Raw genomic sequence first — 24,299 nt, forward strand, 5'->3', positions numbered from 1 at the left:
ATCCTATCTCATTATGAAGACATGCTGGCCTGGTTTGGACCTAATGATAAACAATGGTTTTGCTTCTTATCCAAACCCTAAACTGCAGTTCATTTTAACTGGCTAGTTGAAACAAGCCAGCTTCATGAATTTACTTGTTTCAGCTGACCACAGTTAAGACTGACCATAGTTTGTAAGCACTCAGACATAACAAATAATTGAAACTAGTGTAAAATTAAAGCAAAACCTTCTCTTCCTGGCCATGATTGAAAATGAAGTGTCTGAGCCCAAGGTCCACTGTGGCTCATTCCCATAAGGCAGTGGTAGCCAACTTGGTGCCCTCCAGAGGTTGTTGGAGTCCCAACACCCATCAGCCCCAGCTAGCATGCTCAGTGGTCAAGGATGTTGGTAATTGTAGTCCAACATCTGGAGGACACAAGGTTGGTTACCTTCCATAATGCAACCATAGTTATCATTATGTCAGAACAAGGCTGTTTTCCAATCATGAACCTGTTCCGTCAACATGATTTAGTCTAGAATGCCAGATAGACCTGATTATATTGTATATTGCCTTTCTCCCTGGACTTTCACAGGACTTTAAATTGACCTGCTAAAACAGAGTAACTGAGCCCTTTCTATGAAGAACCCATGTCTTATTTATTCTAGACTTCATCTTGAATTTCCACTTTAAGAAAAACAGAAATTTCTAAGAAATGTATATTGATGTGTAAGTAATGGGCATATTTAATACAGTGGTACCTCAGGTTAAGTACTTAATTTGTTCCGGAGGTCCGTTCTTAACCTGAAACTGTTCTTAACCTGAAGCAGCACTTTAGCTAATGGGGCCTCCTGCTGCCGCTGTGCCGCCGGAGCACAATTTCTGTTCTCATCCTGAAGCAAAGTTCTTAACCTGAAGCACTATTTCTGGGTTAGCGGAGTCTGTAAGCTGAAGCGTATGTAATCTGAGGTACCACTGTACCACTAAATTATTCAACTTGTCTCTTACCATTGCAGTTGTATGCATTTGGCATTTCCAAGCAGTGCCTAAAAATAAGCAGCAGAAATGCAGAAGATTTTAAATTTATCATCCAGGATTTTTTCAGTAGAGATTATTTTCTAGAAGAATGTGGACTACAACTGGCGGATGGTGGATATCTTATTCCAAATGATGAGGGAAAGGCAGGAAAAGAAGAATTCTACAGGTATCATAGAATATTAGAGTTTGAAGGGACCCAAGGGTCATCTAGTCCAACCCCCTACAATACAGGAATCTCAGCTAAAACCTCATCCTGTTGAGGTTTTGCATGTTTAAATATTAAGTGCATTATTATGAACCTCAAATAATGTCTTAGTGTTGAAGTACATAACTTTTATATATTGAGATGAATTTTTTTTTAAAGAACCTGTTTTTGCGTAATTCATTAGTAAATTAAACACCTGGGTACTCTTCTGTCCTCTGTAGAAAACTAATTGATAGAATTTTGACAGTGCTGATATTTAGGAATTTCAATAATAGAATATATGTCAAAACTTATGCAATCTAGTTTTGAGTACATTTTAACAATATGCCTTTTGAAAATGTTTATTTAATCTCCTAGCAAATGCTCCTTATTCTCAGCCTCACTTGAAAAAGCAGTTCTGTTTAATAAATAATAAAAGCAATAAGTTATTTCTGCAAGCTACCGTTTCTTTAAAATGTTAATTACCAGTGTGTGTTAATCACAAAGCATATCCAGCAGGAATATTATTTAAAAAAATTGCTGTCTTCATAAGTAAATGTTTTTCTGATCCAAATCTTAAATAGGAAAGCTGATCTGATTACAGTTGTGCACTTTTGAGTCTAGTCAAGCATACACTTTCCCATTGAAATGAAGGGATATAAGTATGTTTAACTGTGGCTTGTTTGTAGCCGATTATATTAGTGTTACTTAGCTATTTTGCTATTATTTGTAATGGGTCACCTCAAAACAGTCATTTAAAAGCTTGAGTTGTTATGGTAGTTGCTACTTTGAGGTACTATTCTTACGACTTGAAATCTCTTAACTTGATGAATTTTCTGATAATTTCCCACAGGGCTTTGTGTGATACACCTGGTGTGGATCCTAAGCTAATTTCAAAAGCTTGGGTCTACAATCATTATAAGTGGATTGTGTGGAAACTAGCAGCTATGGAAGTTGCATTTCCACAGGAATTCGCCAATAAATGTTTGACTCCGGAAAGACTACTACTTCAGCTGAAGTACAGGTATAGTATAGATTAAGATTTGGAATGTGGTAAGCCGTGTGTCCCCCATTTTATATTTGTGCAGCTGGTTCTTCCTGCCAAAGTGTAGAGCTTTACATTTGTCCCTGTTGAAATTCATTTTGTTAGCTTGGGCTCAGTTCTCCAATCTGTTAAGGTCATGTTGAATCCTGATTCTGTCTTCAGAGACTACCCCTCCCAGTTTGGAGTCACTGCAAATTTGAGGAGCATCCCCTCAATAATACTTTCATCCTAGTTTATAAAGAACAGCAACAGGCCCAGGACAGAACCTTGTGGTACCCTACTTGTAACTTGATCCCAGGTTGATGAGAAACTATTAGAGAGTACTCTTTGGGTTTGGTCAGTCAACCAGCTACAAATCCACCCATAACAGTAATCTCGTCCAGTCCACATTTTACCAGCTTCTCTGCAAGAATATAATGGAGGGCTTTGTCAAATCAAGATACACTATGTCCACAGTATTCCCCTGATACACCAAGTTTGTAACTCTTATCAAAAAAAGAAAGGAGATTTGTCTGGCATGACTTGTTTTTGAGAAACTGATGCTGGGTCTTAGCTATCACAATACTTCCCTAACTGCTCACAGACCAATTGTATTTTCTTTTTCTTTCGAAAGGTATGACGTGGAAGTTGACCAAAGTCATCGCTCAGCCATCAAAAGGATAATGGAAAGAGATGATGTTGCTGCTAAAACTCTCATACTGTGCATCACTAAAATAATATCATTGAACACAAATATGTCTCAGATCCGTGGTGATAAAAGCACTGCTGAGGACAGCAAAAAAGACATAGCAGTGGTTGAAGTTACAGATGGCTGGTATGGAATCAAGGCTGTCTTGGACCCTCCTCTCCAATCACTATTGTGTAGAAAGAGGCTGACTGTGGGCCAAAAGATTGTTGTACATGGAGCAGAACTTGTGGGTTCTCAGGAGGCAAGCACTCCACTGGAAGCGCCAGAATCTCTTATGCTGAAGGTAAAATAGGTATTTGTGGTACTCTTTTTTAAAAAAAAAGACAGGGCCAGTTCCAACACCTAAAATCTGAAAAACAAGTCCAAAAAGTTAGAGAGATGGAATTGGAACCAACAGAGAAGGTATTTATTACCTGTAAGCCGCTATTTGTTTCTGAAGCAAGTAGCAGCTTGAAATATAATTGCCTCTCTCAAAGTTGTTTTATAAAGTTTGCCATTACTGAACTTTTTATCATGGATAACCCGCTAAACTGTCGTAAACAGCATTTGAGAACCAGTGTTGCAGGCTATGAATCATTTGATCTGTATTTTTATTGACCAGTTCAGCCAAAACTAACTTCAGGTCCACAAGTGTGTGGCAAATGGTAGTACCTTAGATATGCTGCAATATGGCAACCATATTTGTAGATGTGTAATATTTTGTTTTAGATTTCAGCTAACAGCACTCGACGCGCGCGATGGTATGCCAAATTAGGATACCATCAGGATCCCCGGCCATTCTCTTTGCCTTTGCCATCACTCCTTATTGATGGTGGGACTGTTAGTTGCATTGATGTCATTGTTCAGAGACTTTATCCCATACAGGTAAAGTACTGTAGCTTGCAATAACTTTCAAGCACTTTCAACTATTACTTTAAACCAGATCTTAAGACTGAAGTAGAAAAAATCTAAAACTAAGTAACTAATATTCATTTTCAATGAACATTTATTGCAGTGGATGGAAAAAACAGCAGGTTCCTATGTGTTTCGTAACTGTCGAGCTGAAGAAAGAGAAGCTGCAAAGCATGCTGAGAATCGACAAAAAACCCTGGAAGCATTGCTTGCAAAAATACAAGCTGAATTTGAAAAGAATGAAGGTAAAATAAAAACGTTAGCTGTTTAATTGTTATTTGAATGCTAAATGTTGCCTCAGCTTGGGTTTCTAAACAGACTTTAATTCATACAATAATATTCTGCATCTTGAACCCAATCCAAAAGGGCACATAGAAGCAGAGTTTCCACATAAAGGGCTTGATGGTGTACCAACAATTCCATACAGAAAATTGATTAGAGTCAGAAATGCTCTAATCTATGGCCACAAAAGTATTACTGCTGAAGTTCAGTGGTGGTCTGTCTGTGTCCCACATGATGCTGCCATCGAAGATCAGAAACTGGTGCAAAATGTGATTTTCAGCATCCTGGTAGAGATGAGTTTCAAAAATTACATGCCACAAGGCAGTTGGGAACAGAAAGTGGAGGGAATAGGTAGCTGAGCACAACCAAGGGCAAGGGGCATTGTAGATTAGAGGAGGGGCAAATTGAAAATAACAGCAAGAATGGGCCAGGCTCAGAAGTTCCTCTCACTGTGCATTTCTGGACTGAAATTGTTTCCTCCCCACCTGCTAGCCCTGAAGCAGAAAAAAAAGCATGGACATCTATCTACAGCATTATTTTATTTTATTGGTGCAGTTATGCTGATAGCAGCTTTGTGGCGTTTTTTAGATCCAGCAAAAAGCAGGGGAAATGGTCCTAAGCACCCACTGCCCCTTGCACTGCTGCTCCAATCAAAAATTTTGAAAGACAGATCAGATCAGATCAGATCAGATCAGATCATAGAGCTCTCATGATCTGGTTCTTAACAAATATGGGTTTCTCTTACAAGTAAGGTAGGTAAGACATCAATAAAAAATAAAATTAGTGCTACTTTTTATTCTCTGGAAACAATTCAAAAGTAGCATTTGAACTATAAATATGCTTAGGTTCAACCTTCCTTACAGACAGTTGTCACTGCTTCTGTGTCCTATCAATGATTGCTATGGTTCACCAGACTGCTTTTAATGGTTTCATCCTTTTGCCAGGGACGTCTTCATGTTGGAGGCTTGTCACTCAGACTAAACATGTTCTGGAATTTGTGGGCTAAATATTCAGGGTGGTAATTGATCATTTCAAAATAAAATGCCAGTCAGTCTTAGTACCTTTAATGGAGTCTTTAGTATTATTCTTTATAATTGTTTTCTGGTGGTTATAAACTCATGCAAACTTTTAAAAAACTAGATGGCGGCAAAAGAGTACTGCGATCCCGCACGTTAACCAGGCAACAGATTCGCTCTCTGCAAGATGGGGCAGAACTTTACGAGGCAGTTCTTAACGCTGCTGACCCAGCTTACCTGGAAGTAAGAATGTTTCAAATAACTTAACATTATTTCTACTCTTATATCAACTTACGAAGTTCTTCACATTAAATTATGACTGAGTTCTAGAGCTGATCAGTTTATGTAAATGTAAACTTTAATGTAGAATAATTTGGGGTGCATGTGGAAATGGATATTTGAAAATAGGGTATAGATAGCATAGATATGAATGTTAGTGCTTAGATTACATCTCTGCCCATATGCTGTTCTGGAGTTTGATTGCATGATGGAAGGACAGGAGTGTGAGCAGGGAGCTGAGCAGAATCTGAAATGAAACTTGAGATGTTTACAGAACACTTTGTAAGATAAAATGAAGGTATTATTTTGATGGAACTATAAAGTAAGAAAATAAGAGCCAGTTTACAGAACAAACTGTGGGTTTGTAGTGTGTGTAGTTCTAGTTGTTGGGGAAGCACTGACCGCTCTTTTGATATTACACCAGAAAGCAAAAAGGTCAAGTATCACTTGTTTTGCTTCTTTTAAATGTGAGGGGCAGTTTGTCGAAATTCAGTGGCTGTGATGGAAACTTCCTTTTCATATTTGTAAATACGTTTCAGTATGATAACAACAATAAATTTTGTTTATAGAACCGAGACTTACATCCCCCCTGCTCCCCTGCCTGTATTTTCTAATGGACAAAGCCATATTATTGTTGTGATTTTAGAGTTATTTCAGTGAGGAGCAGTTAAAGGCCTTGAACAGTCACAGACAGATGGTAAATGATAAAAAGCAAGCACAGATAGAAGCCGAATTCAGGAAGGCAGTGGATTCTGCTGAGGAGGAAAACAGTTCCTGCAGAAGGGATGTAACCGCCGTACTCAAGTTACAAATTGTGGATTACAGAAAAGAAGAAAGAGGAAAAGGTTAGTAAGGCCAGAGATCCTCGTGATTAAAACATTAGATTATTCACACTGCATGATTATCTGAATTCACTGTATGAAGACTTGAATGATGCCTTACGAGAGCCAATTACCAAACATTCAAAAAGGAGAGAGATAGTAATCATGGGGGACTTCAACTTCCCCGATATCGGTTGAGACTCAAACTCTGCCACGAGTGTAAGGTCTGACAAAATCCTCCATTGCATTGCTGACAATTTCATTTCCCAGAAGGTGGAACAAGGGGCTCATCTATTTTGGACCTAGTCCTCACCAATAGGGAGGAAAATGATTGATGAAGTGGAAGTGCTCAGAAACTTGGGAGGAACTGATCATGTTCTCCTAGATTTTAGGATACGGGGCAAGGGAAAACTGAGTGTAGTTGGACAGGCACTCAGACTTTAAGAAGGCCAATTTCAAAAAGCTGAAGGAGCTCCTGGGTGTGATCCCATGGTCAGAAATACTCAATGAGAAGGGAGTCCAAGATGGATGGGAGTTCTAAAAGAAATTTTGAAGGCCCAAATGCAGACAATACCAACAAGAAAGAAAAATGAAAGGCATCTAAGGAAACCAGTGTGGCTGCATAAGCAGCTTCCAGATTAGTTGAGAGTTAAGAAGGGCATGTATAAGAAATGGAAGAAAGGGGAAATCACAAAGGAGGAGTATACCCAAGTAGCCAACAGTTGCAGGGGGAAAGTCAGAATGAGCTCAGGCTTGCAAGAGAGGTTAGGAATTTCTTCAGCTATGTCCAAAGTAAGAGGAAGAACAAGCAAGTGGTAGGTCCTCTGCATGGGGAACATGGAGAAATGCTATTGGGTGACAGAGAAAAAGGCGGAACTACTCAACACCTACTTTGCCTCTGCTTCACTCAAAAAGGAAAGCGATGCCCAACCTATTGATAGCAGATTAAATGATATAAGGAGGGAGCTGCAGCCCAAGATAGGAAAAGAGGTAGAAAGGGAACATCTAGCTACTTTAAATGAATTCAAATCTCCAGGGTACTAAGGGAGTTTGTGGATGTAACTTCAGAGCCTTTGTCTATTTTCTTTGAGAATTCTTGGAGAACAGGTGAGGTCCCTACAGACTGGAGGCGGGCAAATGTTGTCCCCATCTTCAAAAAGGGGAAAAAGGAAGATCCAGGGTAACTACTGACCAATGAGCTTGACATCAATACCAGCAAAGGTCCTAGAACAGATAATTCAACAATCGGTCTGTGAGCATTTAGAAAAGGATGTTGTGATTACTAAGACCCAGCATGGGTCGTGCATGTCTTCTTTGGGTGGTCCATCTTGCTGATGAAGGGTAACATATTATTTAATTTTACATCTTTAGAAGTAGTATTGAATATCTGGCGCCCATCATCAGACATTTTTACCCTTCTAAGGGAAGGAGGTCGGTATAGAGTTTTCCAATTATCTGCATCCCAATCCAAAGGGAAGTTGGAGACTGCCAATATACAGTTAACAGCTACCAAGAAAACTCAGTATCTGCAGTTGCCAGTAAGTAGTGTGGCCTGTCATTGTGAATTAACCTAAAAATTTAAGCAACCTTTATAATAAATGAATAATTAATGTCATTGTTCAAAATTCTTAGGTGTCTCAAGAAACCCTGTCACAAGTTTACAGGCCAAGAGAGTGCCTGAGATTCAGCAAGCTGTTGGAACCATCTTTCCATCCTACCTGTTCTGAAGTGGATTTGGTGGGATATATAGTTTCTCTAAGAAAAGGAACAGGTATGTTAAGACTAGTACACTGATTTATAATGAGTTAAAAAGAATCCTATTTAAGTTACCAGTCTGAATCCTTATTAGGGTTTGTAAAGAATTTTTAAAATTGGAATTTTACTGAAATCAGATTTCCTGTTTTACATTTCAATTATAGCATGGTTTTAGAATCCTGTTTATAAGTATACCTAAATGACTTGTTAAAGCTGAAACATCTAATCTCAAAATGGAATCATGAACCGAAACCAGAGAAAAATATCTGGCTTTTCAGTTCAGGCATTACATACAATATCATAGGTTATGTATTCTGGAGTTCCTATCAGACCCAAGCATTGGCAAGTCAACACACATACAAAGATCCAGAAAGCACTAACCTGTATTTCATCAGGATAATTTAGTGACCCAGCTTGATCTTGTACTTTCATTTTTATGCCTGTTACTACTTGAAATCTGCTATTCTTTCGGTTCTCAAATTCTGAAAATGTATGACTATGCTTTTATTTTTAAATTATAATCTGTAAACATTGTTCTGCCCAGCAACTATGAGCAATTTCTATAAAACTCTAGGTACTTATCATCTTAATTAACCTCCTTGCAAACAGCGTTTCCATGTGCAGCTCTGGTTCGCCAGAAGCGGCTTAGTCATGCTGGCCACATGACCTGGAAGCTGTACGCCGGCTCCCTCGGCCAATAAAGCAAGATGAGCACCGCAACCCCAGAGTCGGCCACGACTGGACCTAATGGTCAGGGGTCCCTTTACCTTTACTTTTATCTTCAGTAGTTAGTGGAACAGCAAGGTGAGAGGAAGAAGCAACTTACTCAAAAAGGAGAAGAGCCACAGCTTTATGAGCAGAGAAAGGCAAACAGAAATCAGTTATTTCTGTACTGAGTTTTTTGGGTCAATGTGGATCTAATTCTGTAGCATAAAAGACTTGCAAGTTGAACAACAAATGGCTTTTGATTATGTTCCTAAGCAGTATGAAAAGTTCTGTTTAGTTGGAAACAATGTTTTAAAAGTTAAAAGAACCAGTTAGTATGTTCAGGAAATAAGGGCTGTTCTGTTTGCACAAGGACTTCCACTTCTCCCCAACCCTCTGGAGCAGATTTGGGGGGCACAGGGACACACAAGGAGAGATGATGGAGAAGAAGTTCCATTGCACAAGTAGAAGTTCTTGCACAAATGGGAAGACTTTGTGCAATCCTCTGTGAACTACATGAGAAATTGCTTAAAATCGGTTTTTAAATTTCCAATTATTTAATGCATTTTAATTAGCTCACCTGATTCTTGTACTGCATCTTGAAACGCTGCTGATCAGATACACCTTGCTTAATGCATTCATTCTAGTAGGCTACAGGCTTTTCCCAACACAATGCTCAAAGTATATAAGCTATTATATTCAAGTTCCCCAGAATTACCTTTTGGGTTTTGTTAGGGTTAAAATGTAAACTTTTTAAAGGTCAGTATTTTTAATTTTAAAAGTGAAGTTAATTTTTTATGTTTCATTTCTAACATAGGTTTCTCTACATTGGTGTATCTGTCAGATGAGAATCATCATTTCATAGCAGTCCAGATCTATACAGATCTTAAGCAGCTTGCTATTGATGACATAATTATTCCTTCTACGTTGATCTCTGCAATCAACCTTCAGTGGCGACCTGAATTTAGATCAGACATCCCCACGTTATTTGCTGGAGACCTTTCTGCATTCTCCTCAAATCCAAAAGAAAGTCATCTCCAAGGATTTTTTAATGAACTGAGAAATACTGTAGAGGTATGTTGATCTCACCTATCCAATGCACTGAAGGCATGGGGCAGGGGAATTATGTTACCTTATACACATGGTATATCAAATGGTAAAGGCTGGTTGCAACAAAAGACTTACTAAATTAGCATTTAATGTTTTGACTTTTCTAGTCTCCAGTGGAAGACAATTCAATATTTTGTGAAAGCTGTTTCTCTAGTTGCCCTAATTAAAGGACATTTGCTATAGAAACTCAGGTAATAGCTTGGAACAGTTGTAATGTGTTCCTGACCACAAGCCTCTGTCCAGAAGTAGGATGCCAGCTGCACCCTCCAAATAAGCTATCAACTTCATAAAAGGCATTACACTCTATCTAGGGCAGTAGTAGGAGTAGTTGCCAAAACATACATATTTTTTGATAAGGGATTTTGTCCATACAAGAGGTCCAGCTTTCCAAAAGCACCCATGTAGTGAAATGCACGAAGCTGCAGGCCAAAGATGCAAGACCTGTTCATGCACTAGTCGTGTTCATTCTGTACATGGAGAAGAGGTCTGCATGATTTGGTCTCCAGTCCAATCTGCTGCTTATATAAACAACAAAATGTGAATGCCAGTATTTTTAGCTTTGGATACGGCATTGCCTGTAACTATACATATGAACTACATATAGTGTCAGTTTTGCCCCCAAGTGAGCAAACGTCATTCGTTCATTCATTCATTTTGTGTATTGCCCTTCATCTGAAGATCTCAAGGGCAATTCATAGCATAAAAATGAGAACAAAACCAGAAACACCCCCCAAAACACATGTGAAAGCACATAGTATGTTGATCAGCCAAAGCTCTAGTTGAAGAGAAGCGTTTTTGCCTGAGGCCCAAAGATGTATAATGAAGGTGCCACACAAATCGGGCCTAGGGAAAGCATTCCACAGATGTGAAGCCACTGCAGAAAAGGCCCGTTCTCAGGCTGCCAGCTTCTGGACCTCTCGTGGAAGAGGCTCATGAAGAAGTCCTCTCATGAAGAAGTCCTCACCTCAGGGTCTGTGTCAGTTTATATGGGGAGAGGTGGTTCTTGAGGTATTGCAGTCCTGAGTATCTACAGCATACCACATTCATTATGTTAAAAATCAACAGCAAAGTTTTTATTAAAAGTTAAAACTATATATTTTTGTCCTGCAGAATTGCAGCTGCTTTGGCAAAGATGCACAATGCAAACTGATGAATTTGCTACGAACAAATGACCCACAAACATTTAACTTGCCCCAAGAATGTGGCTTGGATCCCATTTCTCAGAAATCTGATGCAGGAAATAAACATTCCGTAAGTTTTTATTAATCTACTATGATGATTATATTTACCAGTATAATCAACTTAAATATCAGACAGCATATTTAACCATCTCAAGTAAGTATGAATACCTCAAGGATGGTGGTGGAGTAATGGTTAGTTCAGATGTCTTTGAATGGCAGTAGTCATTGACAGAATTTAAGCTTAGTTTTCTCCCCCCCTTTTAATTAGATTGCAACTCCTAGCAGTGGACTATGGCATCAGAGTCCTTTGTCACTTGGGAAGCTAGATTCAAAGCCACCGGTTTCTCTAGGGTCAGCAAAAACAACAGCGGAACTACAAGAAACCCCTAGGAACTGTAAGAAAAGAAGAGCAATGGACCTGCTTAGTCGAGTACCTTCCCCACCACCAGTGAAGACGAACTGTATATTTATTTCTCCATCTCTGAAAAGGGCATTTCAGCCCCCCCGAAGTTCCGGCACTCAACTTGAAAAGTCACTGAAAAGAACAGCATGTTATAATAAAAAATCTGCCCTGAGAGGGTCTAGTGAGACTGGTTCTCCTCTTGAAAATAATTTTGTTGCTGACGAGGAGCTTGCAATGATAAATACACAAGCCCTTGTAAGTAGTCTTCCAGAAGATACAGGTTGATTTGGTGGGTACAATTGTGTATTCCATACCCACTGCTCTTCCTGTCAGCCTTTTAGTACGGAATTATTCCAATATTCTGGTAAAACAGATATATTGCAGGACTGTAAGGAAAGTACTGAGGCTGCTACAAAGGAGACAAATGGAACAAATACTTCCATTAGCTGTGCAGATGACGTTCCAAAGACAAAGGAAAGTACTTATAAATGTCCCTGTATTTAAATATTTAAGCAATCTTTGTAAATGTTGTAAGTGTTTTGTACAGGCTTGTCTGTGTATTACTCATTTCAATTCAGAATAAAGCTTAGTGTGATTATGTATGCTCTATCGAATAGATTATGAAGAATCCATTAAGAATGGCTGTAAATTTTAAAAATCCTGTCATGTTGCGTAGAAGCATATTCAAAGTTATGGAACTAGTTCAGCAATAACTAACTTTAATGAAGGCATTGTATATTTTTAGAACTCCAGTGTACAGTTCAAAACATGCAGTCAATATAATTTGATCCCCTTGTTTATTTTTGCATAGCAATCACAATGGTTCAAGGCCAAACATATCCAAAACATACAAACCTTATGTTTGTTATAGCTCCATTTGGGTGTTTTGTCTCCTCTTGTGTAAAGAAGCCTATAGTGGGCAGTAAGGCTACTCTGACAAAAAAAAATTCCTTCCACAATGTCACCTTTATTGTGTTAACAGGCCTCAGTGAGTTTGAAGGCAAAGGTATGAAGAACCGAGTTTCTATTCCTTGTGCAATTTTAGAACCAATTGTGCAAAGGGAGGAGAATGGCCCCCACTTCATGCCTTCACCCTCAAACTTGTGGAGGACTCAAGATATGGTCCAGAGGATGCAGGGCTTGGAGGCACATACAAACCCATGTTTGTTTAGAGTGGACGAGGGCAAACATCTGAATCAGGCTAATAGTGAAACACCCTGTAGGAATGCAAGTAGATTAGTTCTTTCTTTCTTTTTTAAGCCAGCAATCAATTTTAAAGCATCTGAAGTTAACATAGTTATTGGATAGTTATCTTGCTTGTAACCCTACTATCTTATTTTTACATCACTCTTTACTACAGTGGTACCTCGGGTTACATATGCTTCAGGTTACATACTCTTCAGGTTACAGACTCCACTAACCCAAAAATAGTGCTTCAGGTTAAGAACTTTGCTTCAGGATGAGAACAGAAATCGTGCTCCGGCAGCGCGGCGGTGGCAGGAGGCCCCATTAGCTAACGTGGTGCTTCAGGTTAAGAACAGTTTCAGGTTAAGGACAGACCTCTGGAACAAATTAAGTACTTAACCCAAGGTACCACTGTAGTTTCAATAAGTACCTACCCTTGAAGAGCTTTTAGACGGAATGATTAAGCAAATATACTGAGTAGTATATTAGATGAAACAATTAGATGAAGAGAAAAAGCACGACTAGAGAAATTAAACTAGCAGGCTGCAAAAAGGCACAAATAACACTTGGCACTGAGCGTTAACAAAAGTCACAAGAGTGCCAATTGCTCTCATTCATTTCAGTTAATCTCTAGTTCTAATGGCCACTGAATTTAGGCAGGTTTCCTGGCTCTACCCACCTTTAGCATATGCTACTACCAAACAGGAAATTGAGAACTACCCAACTCTTACTGTGGAGCACAGAAGAACTAATCTGTTGTCAAGTGTCAGGGAACTGCCATCGGAAAGGCAGGAGGTGGAGGGTCTCTCAGAAGTCAGGAGAGACTCAGCAGCGGAGGAAGGCACCAGCAGGAGGAGAGTGGGAGATCAGAGAGAGAGAGAAACGAAGGAATGGCTCAGGGAGTCTTCCAGCGATAACAGCGGAGAAGTCTCAGGTCCTCCCATAGGTACACCCACTCCTCGCCGGAAACTGTCGCGCCGAGAATCCAGACGACGCGTTTCCGTCAAGGAGCTTTTATGCTGGAGTAGATTCCGTAAACGCCCACTGTCGGATTCTGCCAGCGATTGAAGGAGCCACACTTAAGGGCTCCGCTAAAGACAGAGTCTTGCTAAGCTGAGCAAACTCTGAGGGACTAAGCTTTTACGCACAAGCAGCTCATCATCCCATCACATCAAGATTAGTTCCTGAATTGTTCCTACGGTTGCAAACTATTTGGTGTGTGTTTCAGGAATCATAATAATAAAAAATAGGGTGAGCAATGACAACAAATGGGGGTCTAAATAAAGCTCCTCATTGGTTTCAGCAAGAAAGGAAATCTACATGATGCAAAAAAGGAGGTGAACTGCAAAGTAGAGAAAAAAATGAAGCTAAATTAATGTGAAATGTAGAAAAGAAGGTGGTCCTATGAAATGCAAATCTAAAACTTACATTTTAAAACCTAGGTACAGAAGAAACTAACATTTTAAAATTTGTATACTGTAAAATTAATTATTGTGTCAATATTTACGGAGGGAAATCTGTTTACATTCCCACAGCCTTGTATACTAAACGATGGAAGTCAGGGGAACTGGAGTTCTAACTGTTGCACTATACTGTGATTAGCAATGGTACACTAATGATATGAAATATCATTTGTGTGCATCCTTACCAGAACCAAACATTGTATAGCACCACTATTAGCTCGATCTGCGCAGGGATGCCAATTCCTTGCCCCCCCCCCATAGTATATGAGCACAATGACATGGAGATCCTTTTCTATGTTGCTGCTAAAAATTACTGTGGGTTCTTCATTATGTTTACACTCCTAAGTGTGAGTAATCCTGTCAAAACTATATATATATATATATATATATATATATATATATATATAATAGCAAGGTGTAAACATGAGTGAAGAAATATAATCTGCATCAGAAGAATATTAAAACAGGGTTTTTAACCTCCAAAAGAATATATGGAGATTTAAGAACTAAATCTAGCCCAATAGAAAAATACAAATATTTTAAGCACAGAATTCCTGAAGGTATAAAACAAAATTTTATACAACTTGATTAAAAACTCTAAAATACTTCGTAGAAATCATTTCTCCTACTAAATGATCTTTCATTTCTGGAGTTGCTGTTAGCTCTTCTGTTGGGGAATGTTGAGTTCACATGGGAATAACCAGTATCGTAAACGCCATAGGATCTACTGAAATGTCTGGCTGGTTCTTCTGAATGAAGCACATCATGAAAGGTAACGTCATGCTCATATTGCTCCTTCATCCTCTGTATTGTCTCTCGTGGAACACCATGGCCATTCCGTCTATGGAATAAATGTAAACATATACGTAAGTATATTTAGTTAGCTACATATCCAAACAGCATGTGAATACCAGCAATCATGTGAACTGCTCCTTCCATTTTCATGACAACCTAGTTCACAAATTAACCCATTAATGTGTGTTCATGGTTTGGAACAGCATTGTTGATATGAGACCTAAAAGGTTAAGGGGAACTATTCCCTCTAATAGCAAAAGAGAAAATGGAGAGCGCAGTATCGATTATAGCGCAGGGTGGAGCCCTCCACACTGTAACACACTGTTGCAGGTCCCACTCATCCATCTACTAGCTATCACAGGTGATTAGTCCTGCCAAAAGGAAAGCCAAAATGGGGCCACAGATACACAAGAGGAAGCTAAAGGGAAATTTTTATTAAAAAAGGAAAAAATAAAATCTCTCATTGAGAATTGCCCTGTTTGCTTGGACTGCAGTTTGTCAATAAAGGAAGAGAATGACAAGAAAAGGAAGTGGTTCATGTTACAGGATGAGCTGGCTGTGTAAAAATATCTAGCGTTACAAGGGAAAGAATAAATAAAGGGGGGATTGAGTTATTGCTGGGGACGTGATAGATAAGAAATGATATATGAGCAACTATCCACTCGTTGATCATGCAGGGAACATGCTGAAAACTGCCTGACTGCAATACAGTACGCATGTCCGAAAGGTGGTTAGTGTATGTAATATGCCATAAAAGGTTATATACCCTATGCAATGTCGTGGTTGGCTGTTTTGAATTCTTCCTATCTTTGAGAAGATTATAAATATGGTTACAGCAGTACTCCCACCTTTTGCGATCATAAAATAAGGTCTTTCTTGACTTAACTCACTCTCTCCATGGCAACTGACTTTCCAGCCACAGACCCTCAAAAAGGAGAAATCACTTCAACTTCAGAGGTATCTGCATGCTCCACAGACCCCAAAGTTTTGCAGAAGTACTTAAAAAAAATTCCAAGGAGGCAAAAAAACAGTCCAGTAAGGACTATGGTGCACAGCAATGAAAGGTTGTGCATCAGATGAAAAAGCAGAACAGATCTGGGGGTAAAATGGAAGATTCTGCAAGAGGACATGGCTAGCTGGCATTCTGAACAGGTGAGCTCCTGTTAGAGGTTATGCTATAGTGCAATGTTTTGTTGCAGGTATCGCTTGTATTCTCATAGCAGCTAAAAACATATGCAAAAAAACTACCTGGTTAGTTCCCGAACATTGAATTTCCAGTGTGTATCTGGCTCTCGAAAAAGAACTTCATAGCTGTGTTCAAGTGCCTGATGTGAAAGAGTACTGAATTTGTAATCAAGTCACAATAAAAAGCTACTTTTCATGATTTACATATGCACAACACAACAAAGTATAAAAATAAAAAAGTATAATATATACAGCGGTCCTCTGGATGCGAACGGGATCCATTCCGGAGCCCCGTTCACATCCAGAAGCGAACGCAACCCGCACATGCACATGACATCATTTTGTCGGTCCGCGCAAGCAGTGAAACCCGGAAGTAACGTGCTCCGTTACTTCTGGGTCGCCACAGTGCGCAACCCAAAAATACTTATCCCAAAGCTACTTGAACCCGAGGTACGACTGTATAATTAGCCTTAAACTCTAGTGAGACTAGTTCAGTACAACATGGCCACACTATTAATACCATATATTTGTCATGTCAGTAAATCTCAAAATCTTGTGCTGTCCTGCAGTTCAAAATAATTTACCTCTTTTAATTCCATAAGATCTCTAAACATAAAGCTTGCCAAGGTAAGTTAGAAAACAAGATTGCAACAATTTACAACACTATCACATATTGCCCACTTCTGACAAACATTCCTTCTCAAGAAAAACAGCAAAGCCATGCAATAGTATAGCAAATTATGTGCCCTTAACACAGGTGATGAGCTACGGATGTTGAAATAGTTGCTTCATTAATAATTTAGAAGCTGTCAAAGTTTTATTAACCACACACAAAGAAAGGGAAATTAGCAGACTGACCTAATTCTAGAGTCAGATTCCAAGGTGATTTTTTTCAAGTGATTTTGAACTACAGCAAAAATATACCAAAAGTTATACAGAAGCAGGGGCAGAACGCACATCTCATTATGAGTGATAGGCACTATCCTACCAGGTTCCCAGCACAGTCACCAAACCATCTCCAGATGTTAGCTGGAGGCAAGCGTGCACTAATTGCAGTTTGAGAACTAGGATCCCAGCAATGACAATGCAATCTGGAGGAAAGGTACTCATGTCCCCCCTGTAACCTAAGAGTTACAGAGCATGCTCAATTCAGAAAAGAAGAATCATATAATATAGATTAAAGAGAGTGACATTCTTTCTGACTTGAAGGATGCTGTCCCATATCCCCTGGGCACAGAACATACTTTACCTGCAGAAGATCCCTGGCATGTCTAGTTAAATGGTTCTTGGGCAACTGGCTGTATCTTGGAAAGCTTTCACCAGTCAGAACCAATAATATGATTAATCAGTGGTTTGGTTCTGCAAAAAGGTAGTTTCATATGCAAGATCAGAAAGCTGATCACCCAGACTGCATGGTCTATGCTCACTGAGGCATAGAAACCAGACCATATGGAAGATCAGCATTTTACTGGCACATCCAGCCACGTATTGTGCAAAAGATTAGGACCATTAGTGGTTTCTAAGAGTCAGATAATGTTAAGTGACCTAACCTTGAAAGGAAAACACAATGACTACCAGGGGTGCCCAAACTTTTTTCAAAGAGGGCCAGATTTGATGAAGTGAACATGAGTGAGGGCCGACCGAAGTAGTTGACCTTTTTTTTTAGGATTGAAGTTACTGAGTTTTTTTAGGATTTTAACCCAGGAGATAGACTGCCACAGGGGCCAGATTAAACCAACCGGCGGGCTGGATTAAACCCCCAAAAATGGATTTTGTACATGCCTGGACTAAACGGAACCCAAAGAAGAAGGGAGCAAGAGGGGGTAGAAATCAATCCAGTTGTGGCACAACAAAATGTTCCAGGGCTTGGGCAAAATCTGTGAAATAAAACTAATGTTTGAAAAAAATGTTAAGCACATTAGAAGTTCTTGCCATTTTCCCGCCTCTCTTGATAGCAAATAGCAGGATTATCTGCTCATTTCTGGAACCCATGGCTAAATATTAAGAATCACAACAGGTCAGTTTCCCCTACCATTATCACATATGGCTTCATTTCCCAAGCGTGGACGTTGGTATTATCAATAATAACTGGGGATTTCCCATTCTTCATGGCTTTACGTGCTGTAACATAACAATGTAAATGTTTTAAAAGACCAGACAATCAGTGAAACCATCCTGTTACCTACACAGATGTTCTGAATCAAGCCTTTGGGGATTTGCTGTGTCACAAACAAGTACTGATGTGCTGAATGTAATGAGCAAGTGTTTTTGAAGACACAGGATTTACTCCATAATGTGCTTTAATTTCAGTCTGTTGATTTCCACCCATATTAATGTCAGGCAGGAATATACTAAACACTGCAAGCAAGGGATATAAAGGGAAGGAAACACTGGTCTTGGATAAAAGAATTCAGGCTGCTGTAAAAGCTGGGAAAGATTTGTGCCTTCAGCAGACCTGGCCTCTGAGAGGTGGTCGAAGGTGGCTAGCAATAGCTAGGCTCCATAATAAATCTGGTGCCGTCCAGAGGAGACACTGCACTAACTGTTACGAAGAACATGCGCTCAGTCATATACAAAATTAGAGATACAATGGAAATGTGGACTGTCACACAAAACTTTTGAAAACAAATTTCTCCTTCACGTAGTTATCTTTACATGGGAGCTGTGAGCAAATCCACACAACAGCCCAGTTTCAATGTACTTATTTCAGCTTATTGGGACAAGATATACAGAAGCCTTGTGAAGGCATGCGCCCTGCTTGCCCCCCTCCTGCCTTCTTGGAGTGCTGCAATTAATCCAGAAAATCTTCAGTTATCCATGTTTTCATTTAACATCAGAACCGCTGAAACTATGACATAATCTTAACCAATCTGTTCAAACCCAAGAGGAAGATACAACAAAGTTAGAAATAAAATGTGTAAACAAGTTATTATTGTTATTAATTGTTATTCTTGTTATTTAATGGCAGTGGCCATGCTTATATTTTTAGTATTAAAAGTTTATTATCAGGGCATACAAATCTGCCTTTAGATATCTGACAGCAGAAGCAATGCCAATTGATTATAGAGCATAAATTGTACAATTCATTCCTTTGCTAGGAACTTTTATAATGCATTTTTTCTACATGTCCATACTAGACACTCAAACATTAGTCCCTAAATAGCATCTCATTGTTTTCTCCATAGAATCATTCACTTCTTACTACTAGTAACTGACATTTTGATCAACTCTGAAAGCCATTTTGAGCAAAATGAATAGCGCAGGCGCGACAAATAAGACATTCTCTTACAGCAAGGCTCTCTTCTACTGTAACCTTTTGTAGAAGAAAACTGCTGAAGAGTACAAGGTGTAGATAGGAAGCAAAACCTAACACACAAAACTAGGAAGGGCTGTACTTGCCTCTCTTTTGGTTCCATCTATGTGCATCTTCTAGAGCATCAGGATCAAACACATATGTGCCATCCTCTGCAGAGAAGTAGTCATCAGTGCTCAGAACAACTGCACTGGGAAATTCACGTTTCAGTTGCCTGTTGAGACCAAACAAATGTAGGGAAGGAAAGGTCAAAATTTCACACGGATTAGTATAACCATTAGAAGTGAAGTTTTCTAACCACCACCACCACCCTTCAATTTAACTGGGGCCCAAATGTTCCCTGTGCACTTTTAGAGGAATCGTCAAATGAAAACAAAGCACCATTCGAGCAAGAGTTGAATTACCAGCAAATTAACCCCCCCCCCAATTTACTGCAGGAGAAAATATTTATTAATAAGATTTTTATACCACTTAATACAATAAAATAAAAACCACCTTTAAGCAGCTTGCATTAAAATAAAAACACAACGTTCAATGAAATTTCCAGGGTGTTCCAGGGAGCTGCTGCTACCATGGAAATTGCCAGCTTCCATGTTGTCACCAAGTGGCAATATGCTTAGAGGCATGGCCCCCTTGAAAGATCTTAAAGGTTGGTGTGGTCCATATCAAGGGGGTTGATCTGTAATGTATCCTGGTCCCAAGTTTTTTCAGACTGTAAAGTAACACGCATGTTTCTCTCCTCCCCCTGCTCCATGGGGATTTGAGTCTCTGTCTCAGCACGTCTCCGCTCCTCCACATGCAGCTGCTGGGTGACCTTCGGCTAGTCACACTTCTCTGAAGTCTCTCAGCCCCACTCACCTAACAGAGTGTTTGTTGTGGGGGAGAATGTTGGTGTGGTCTGTATCAAGAAGAACGTTAGCAGCTTTGAGACTCCTTCGGGTAGTGATAAAGCAGGATATCAAATCCAAACACTTCTTCTTCTTCTTCCTGCTCCTAGTCCTATACTGCCCTGGGAAGGAGGAGCTATTATAACAGCAAAGGAGCAATCATCCAGGTGCAGTGTTAAGACCACAGCCTTTCAGGGCAGGATAGCAGTCCTCGAGTCTGCCTTTTATAGCAAACTGTGCAAAATCCAGTGCAGGTGGGTATGACTGGTAGGGAAGCTCTATATCATCAATAAGGAAACTATAGCTGTTGTTGAACTCCAACGCCCATTAGCCACAGCCACTGGTCAGGAACAGTGGGAGTTGTAGTTCAACAGTAGAGGGACATAGGTTCCCCAGTCCAGATCTATGTATTACATTCACAACAATATTTTTAAAGGACAGTGAACTTACAGTCACTTAACCAGTTTATAGCCCTTAACCAGTTGGACTTAGACTCACTTTGATATGGATGAAGCAGCATCTGTTCAATCCAGACCCAACTTGTCTACTCTTATAAGATACTATCAACAAATGCCATCCATCCATCCCTAGCATAAAGTTTCCTCTTGACAGTAAAGGACAACAGAATATGTCAGACTTCTCATGGGAAAGATTTGTTGAAAAAGGTAAAGCTGCAGCAATGGAGCCTTGATGTCTGGAGGTGGAATGTCAAGGTATCATCTGCAATCTCTCAGCACAATAAAAGAATCCTTTCCCAAAGCGAGTTAAGCCAAAAGCCATCTAGAAAAAAAAGAGTCGAACTGCAAACTTTCATTTCTTAATTCCTTATCTTGTTGAGCAATGGCAGAGGCAGGCCTCAATTTATCAAAAGAGTAAAGAGAGAGGCCAGCAAGCTGAAATGAACTGTCAGGTCACATTTATCTCTAAGCTCCCAACTGTTTAATATATATGCTTTGCTTATAAAATGCATACTACTGTGGACTTTGTGCAACTCTCGGGTGCATTTTTTAAAATACTGCCCTCATTGACCAGATGCTTCTCTTCACACTTGCTCTAAATTGTGCTTCCTTATCCTGGAGATGTGACAAGAAGACTAAATATCCAGGGGGTGAGGGAGGCAAGGGGAAAGTGCTTAACTCTTCCTTCTCAGTCAGCATGCCTCCAGTATGAACTCTTCAGTTCTGTTGAACCAGAACCATGTCATACTAACAGAGTGAGATTTTTTTGCACTTCCTAAAATCAGTGAGATGTGAAACCAGAGCCAGTGTTTCCATGACTGGCTTGCCAGAAGCACATTTTGAAAGCCAATGAAATTAAAAACAAGCCATTTCCAAGCAGTTTCATGCAGAAAATCAAGAGCTGTGCCTTTGATAGTAACTATATGCTCTTCGAAGACAACATAACACCTGTGCTTGGAAACGGAGAGTAATATGAATCTCACCATTATACTCCAGTTCAGCTCAATTTACCTTTAGTGACATGCAAGTTACAAAAGTTGCAAAACCTGCTGTTAAGTCGTTGGTGTCTTGTTTCATTTCATCCAGTATGAGGTTTGTGACCCACCAAGCCACATATAGCCCAAAAGTGATGTAGAACAGGCCCTCCTAAGAGTTCAATAAATTTGCTTCCTGCTTTTGCTGCTGGCTTGGGAGGTCGCAATACTTGGTTGGGGGATGCAGCTTGTGTGCCACAAATCAGGGAACCCTGGTGAAAGCTACCTGTGCTGGAAAATGCTTAGATTAGTTTAAGCCATCAGGAAATATATTACAGTACTGAATACTGATTATAGGTTTCTGATGTTAACTCCACTCAAATTCTGTATTAAAAACATGGTACATCACAAAGAAAACAAAGGCGCTAGCTGTTTTCCTTAAAGTCATCAAAACAGTTCTTTCCACTTCTGTTAATCATAAGAAAATGATAACCGAGGGCAAAATCCAGAGTCATTAAAACCAAAGCGATATTCTTTTGTGCGTGCTTTCAGTGCAATGTTGACTGCCTTCCAAAGTATCTTGTTTGATTTTCTCAGAATCAAGCTGAACCAAGGCCCTATGAGGATTGGGAAATTTCCGTTGGTAAATATTCATGTCGAAACAGGGAAATATACCAAATATATGTTTACAAAAAGAAAATATATTTAATTACTGGCAATTGCTCTTATCGCTCAAGGTTACACTGGTGGTAGGGACTGATAACCAATTAAGAAAACAAAACTGCTGCAGCTCAGAAAAAGAGAGGAAGTGACAGCTGTGAAGGCAGCAGCAGCAGCAGCAGCCACCACCCCACCAATTCTCTTCTTGTTTCCCTGAGCTATCTTGGAGCTCTGTCTTGACCTACCATGAACAGCCCCAACTTGTTTCAGACGTGCACCTGTACCTTGAACAATCTTGCAGGAGCACATCTGAACCCCCAGAGACAAAGCTTTTTCCCAGCATGGTGGCATAGCTGTCAACCTTCCCTTTTTTTGCAGGAAATTCCCTTATTCCAGCGCCGTTTCCCGCTGCTATCCTGGATTGTTAGATATCCCGTAGACTGTCCCGGGACAGGTGAGGCTGCTGATCCCTTATTTTCAAATCTGAAAGTGGACAGCTATGCATGGTGGTACAGTGACAAGGAAATAGGCCTATCTAATGTCGACCAAAGGAGCCATCCTACTAGAAAAAAATAAAGTTGACCACACCGCTTTTTCCATCAACATGGAGCACGCAGCGTTTTGCTGAAGCCAGGGCTTCTTTATCCCAGAACCCTTCTTGAATGCCAAGAACCTGAAAACCAGAGGTAGTGGCGTCGGGGACCCGAGGCCCTCCAGTCGCTTCTGCACGCCAACTTCCACCAGCTTTGCCCGCTTTTCACAGAATCCTCAACGCATCTGGATGGTCGCGGGTTCCCGCGCCGATCAAGAGCCTCTGAGCATGTCCAGAGCGCCTGCTGAGCAACCCGTCTACCCTCCCTCACGGAGCTTCGAGGTGAGAAAGCGCGGTTTTCCCGCTCAAGACTTCGTCCCCGTCGTTTTACGACTCGAGAGCTGAAGGAGTCCTCTCTCCTTCGAAAGGAGAAGGGTGGTTTTTTTTTTTTTTACCTGGCCAGAGTACTTTTCCCGGAGCCGGGCAGGCCTCGCAGCAAGTAGAGGCTTTTGCTGAAGCGGCGCCTCCTGCGAGGGGGGCCCTTGCCTTGCGCGGGGGGCTGGCGGAGGCTCAGGCCTCCGAAGGCGCGGGCCAGGCTATCCTCCATAGCGGAGGAAAGACAGCAGCCGCCGCCTCCTCGGGAAGCCTGCGAACCGACACTGTTTACATGGCTCCTCGTGACGGGCGCGGGCGGAGTCCGCTCTCTCCGCCCCGCTAAGGCGGGCGCTTCCAGGGGCAAAGGGGCAGAGCGCCGCGCGGGTTTGCTCCGCTCCTCGGCGCCTGAAGCAGCCGAGTTCCCCTCACAGGCCTCCCTCCACCCCCGTGGGAGCAGCCGCGTGGAGTCAAGGTTCAATCCCTAAAGCGGGAAGCAGGGCCCTCACGCGCGGGCCTGTGGCAGAACTGCGTGAGCCACACACGGCGCACTCCTACAAGGCTATAAAGGCCTCCGCTGCCCTGCCCCCCCCCTTTTCCTTCTTCTTTCTTTACCTCAAGGCGTACTTCTTTGTGCTATGGCATTGGCGAGGACAGACATGCAGCCTTGTAATGCACCGCGCTTTGTTTGGTTTTGCTTTTTTTTTTTTTTTTTTGGAGCATGGGTTTGAGGCCCGCTGGCAGCGCTTGCCCTCCTCTGCAGAGATAGGAAATGTTTTCCTGCAGCGAGAAGCGTTCGTTGCCCGCACGTGCGAGATGCAGCGGCTCTCTGCTTCGCTGCTTGCAGGCGCCTCGCATTCACCCGGAGGAGTGTTTTGTCACAACAACAAGTGCTCTCGCGTGCTGAGGAAGGAAGCTGCGGCTACGACTAAAATACCTATGTTTCGAAACTCAAAACCATGAGCACTTGCGGCCAGAAGAGCCGCACCATTGCAGCTCTACTCGCAAGCAACCATTTCGTGCAATAGTGCTCGCTTTCAAGCACGCAGGTGTAGGACTGCAGCCCAAGCCATTAAAAGATTAAACAGCAGTTGCTTCTG

The 24,299-nt window shown here is 40.8% G+C and overlaps 2 protein-coding genes across 2 annotated transcripts in view; one reads left to right on the forward strand and one right to left on the reverse strand.

Annotated features, from left to right (window-relative positions):
- BRCA2 (BRCA2 DNA repair associated) overlaps positions 1-11,975 on the forward strand; it is a 33,183-nt gene extending 21,208 nt beyond the window's left edge. Inside the window, exons 14-25 of the mRNA XM_079973236.1 lie at positions 994-1,181; positions 2,053-2,223; positions 2,858-3,215; positions 3,641-3,796; positions 3,927-4,068; positions 5,246-5,364; positions 6,047-6,245; positions 7,593-7,759; positions 7,854-7,992; positions 9,499-9,755; positions 10,902-11,042; positions 11,241-11,975. Of these exons, the coding sequence (XP_079829362.1) occupies positions 994-1,181; positions 2,053-2,223; positions 2,858-3,215; positions 3,641-3,796; positions 3,927-4,068; positions 5,246-5,364; positions 6,047-6,245; positions 7,593-7,759; positions 7,854-7,992; positions 9,499-9,755; positions 10,902-11,042; positions 11,241-11,660 (2,457 nt within the window). The 3' untranslated portion in view covers positions 11,661-11,975. The remainder of the gene's footprint in view (positions 1-993; positions 1,182-2,052; positions 2,224-2,857; positions 3,216-3,640; positions 3,797-3,926; positions 4,069-5,245; positions 5,365-6,046; positions 6,246-7,592; positions 7,760-7,853; positions 7,993-9,498; positions 9,756-10,901; positions 11,043-11,240) is intronic.
- Positions 11,976-12,155: 180 nt separating this feature from the next.
- Positions 12,156-23,526, reverse strand: N4BP2L1 (NEDD4 binding protein 2 like 1). The gene is made up of 5 exons (XM_079974188.1): positions 23,283-23,526; positions 19,403-19,530; positions 18,036-18,124; positions 16,067-16,143; positions 12,156-14,864 (listed from the first exon to the last, which is right to left on the reverse strand). Exons 1-5 carry the CDS (start codon positions 23,432-23,434, stop codon positions 14,621-14,623), a joined length of 690 nt encoding a protein of 229 aa, XP_079830314.1. The 5' UTR covers positions 23,435-23,526; the 3' UTR covers positions 12,156-14,620.
- Between the last annotated feature and the right edge of the window lie 773 nt (positions 23,527-24,299).

This window comes from Podarcis cretensis (assembly GCF_951804945.1).
Source record: "Podarcis cretensis genome assembly, chromosome: 4".
Taxonomy (NCBI): domain Eukaryota; kingdom Metazoa; phylum Chordata; class Lepidosauria; order Squamata; family Lacertidae; genus Podarcis; species Podarcis cretensis.

Bases quoted from the DNA above. Each gene is read 5' to 3' on its own strand.
- N4BP2L1 (XM_079974188.1), bottom strand. From the start codon at position 23,434: ATGGAGGATAGCCTGGCCCGCGCCTTCGGAGGCCTGAGCCTCCGCCAG. The intron at 18,125-19,402 runs GCAAGTACAGCC...GTTATGTTACAG, and splicing joins TAGATGGAACCAAAAGAGAG to CACGTAAAGCCATGAAGAAT. The intron at 16,144-18,035 runs GTAGGGGAAACT...CTTTCACATCAG, and splicing joins TGAAGCCATATGTGATAATG to GCACTTGAACACAGCTATGA.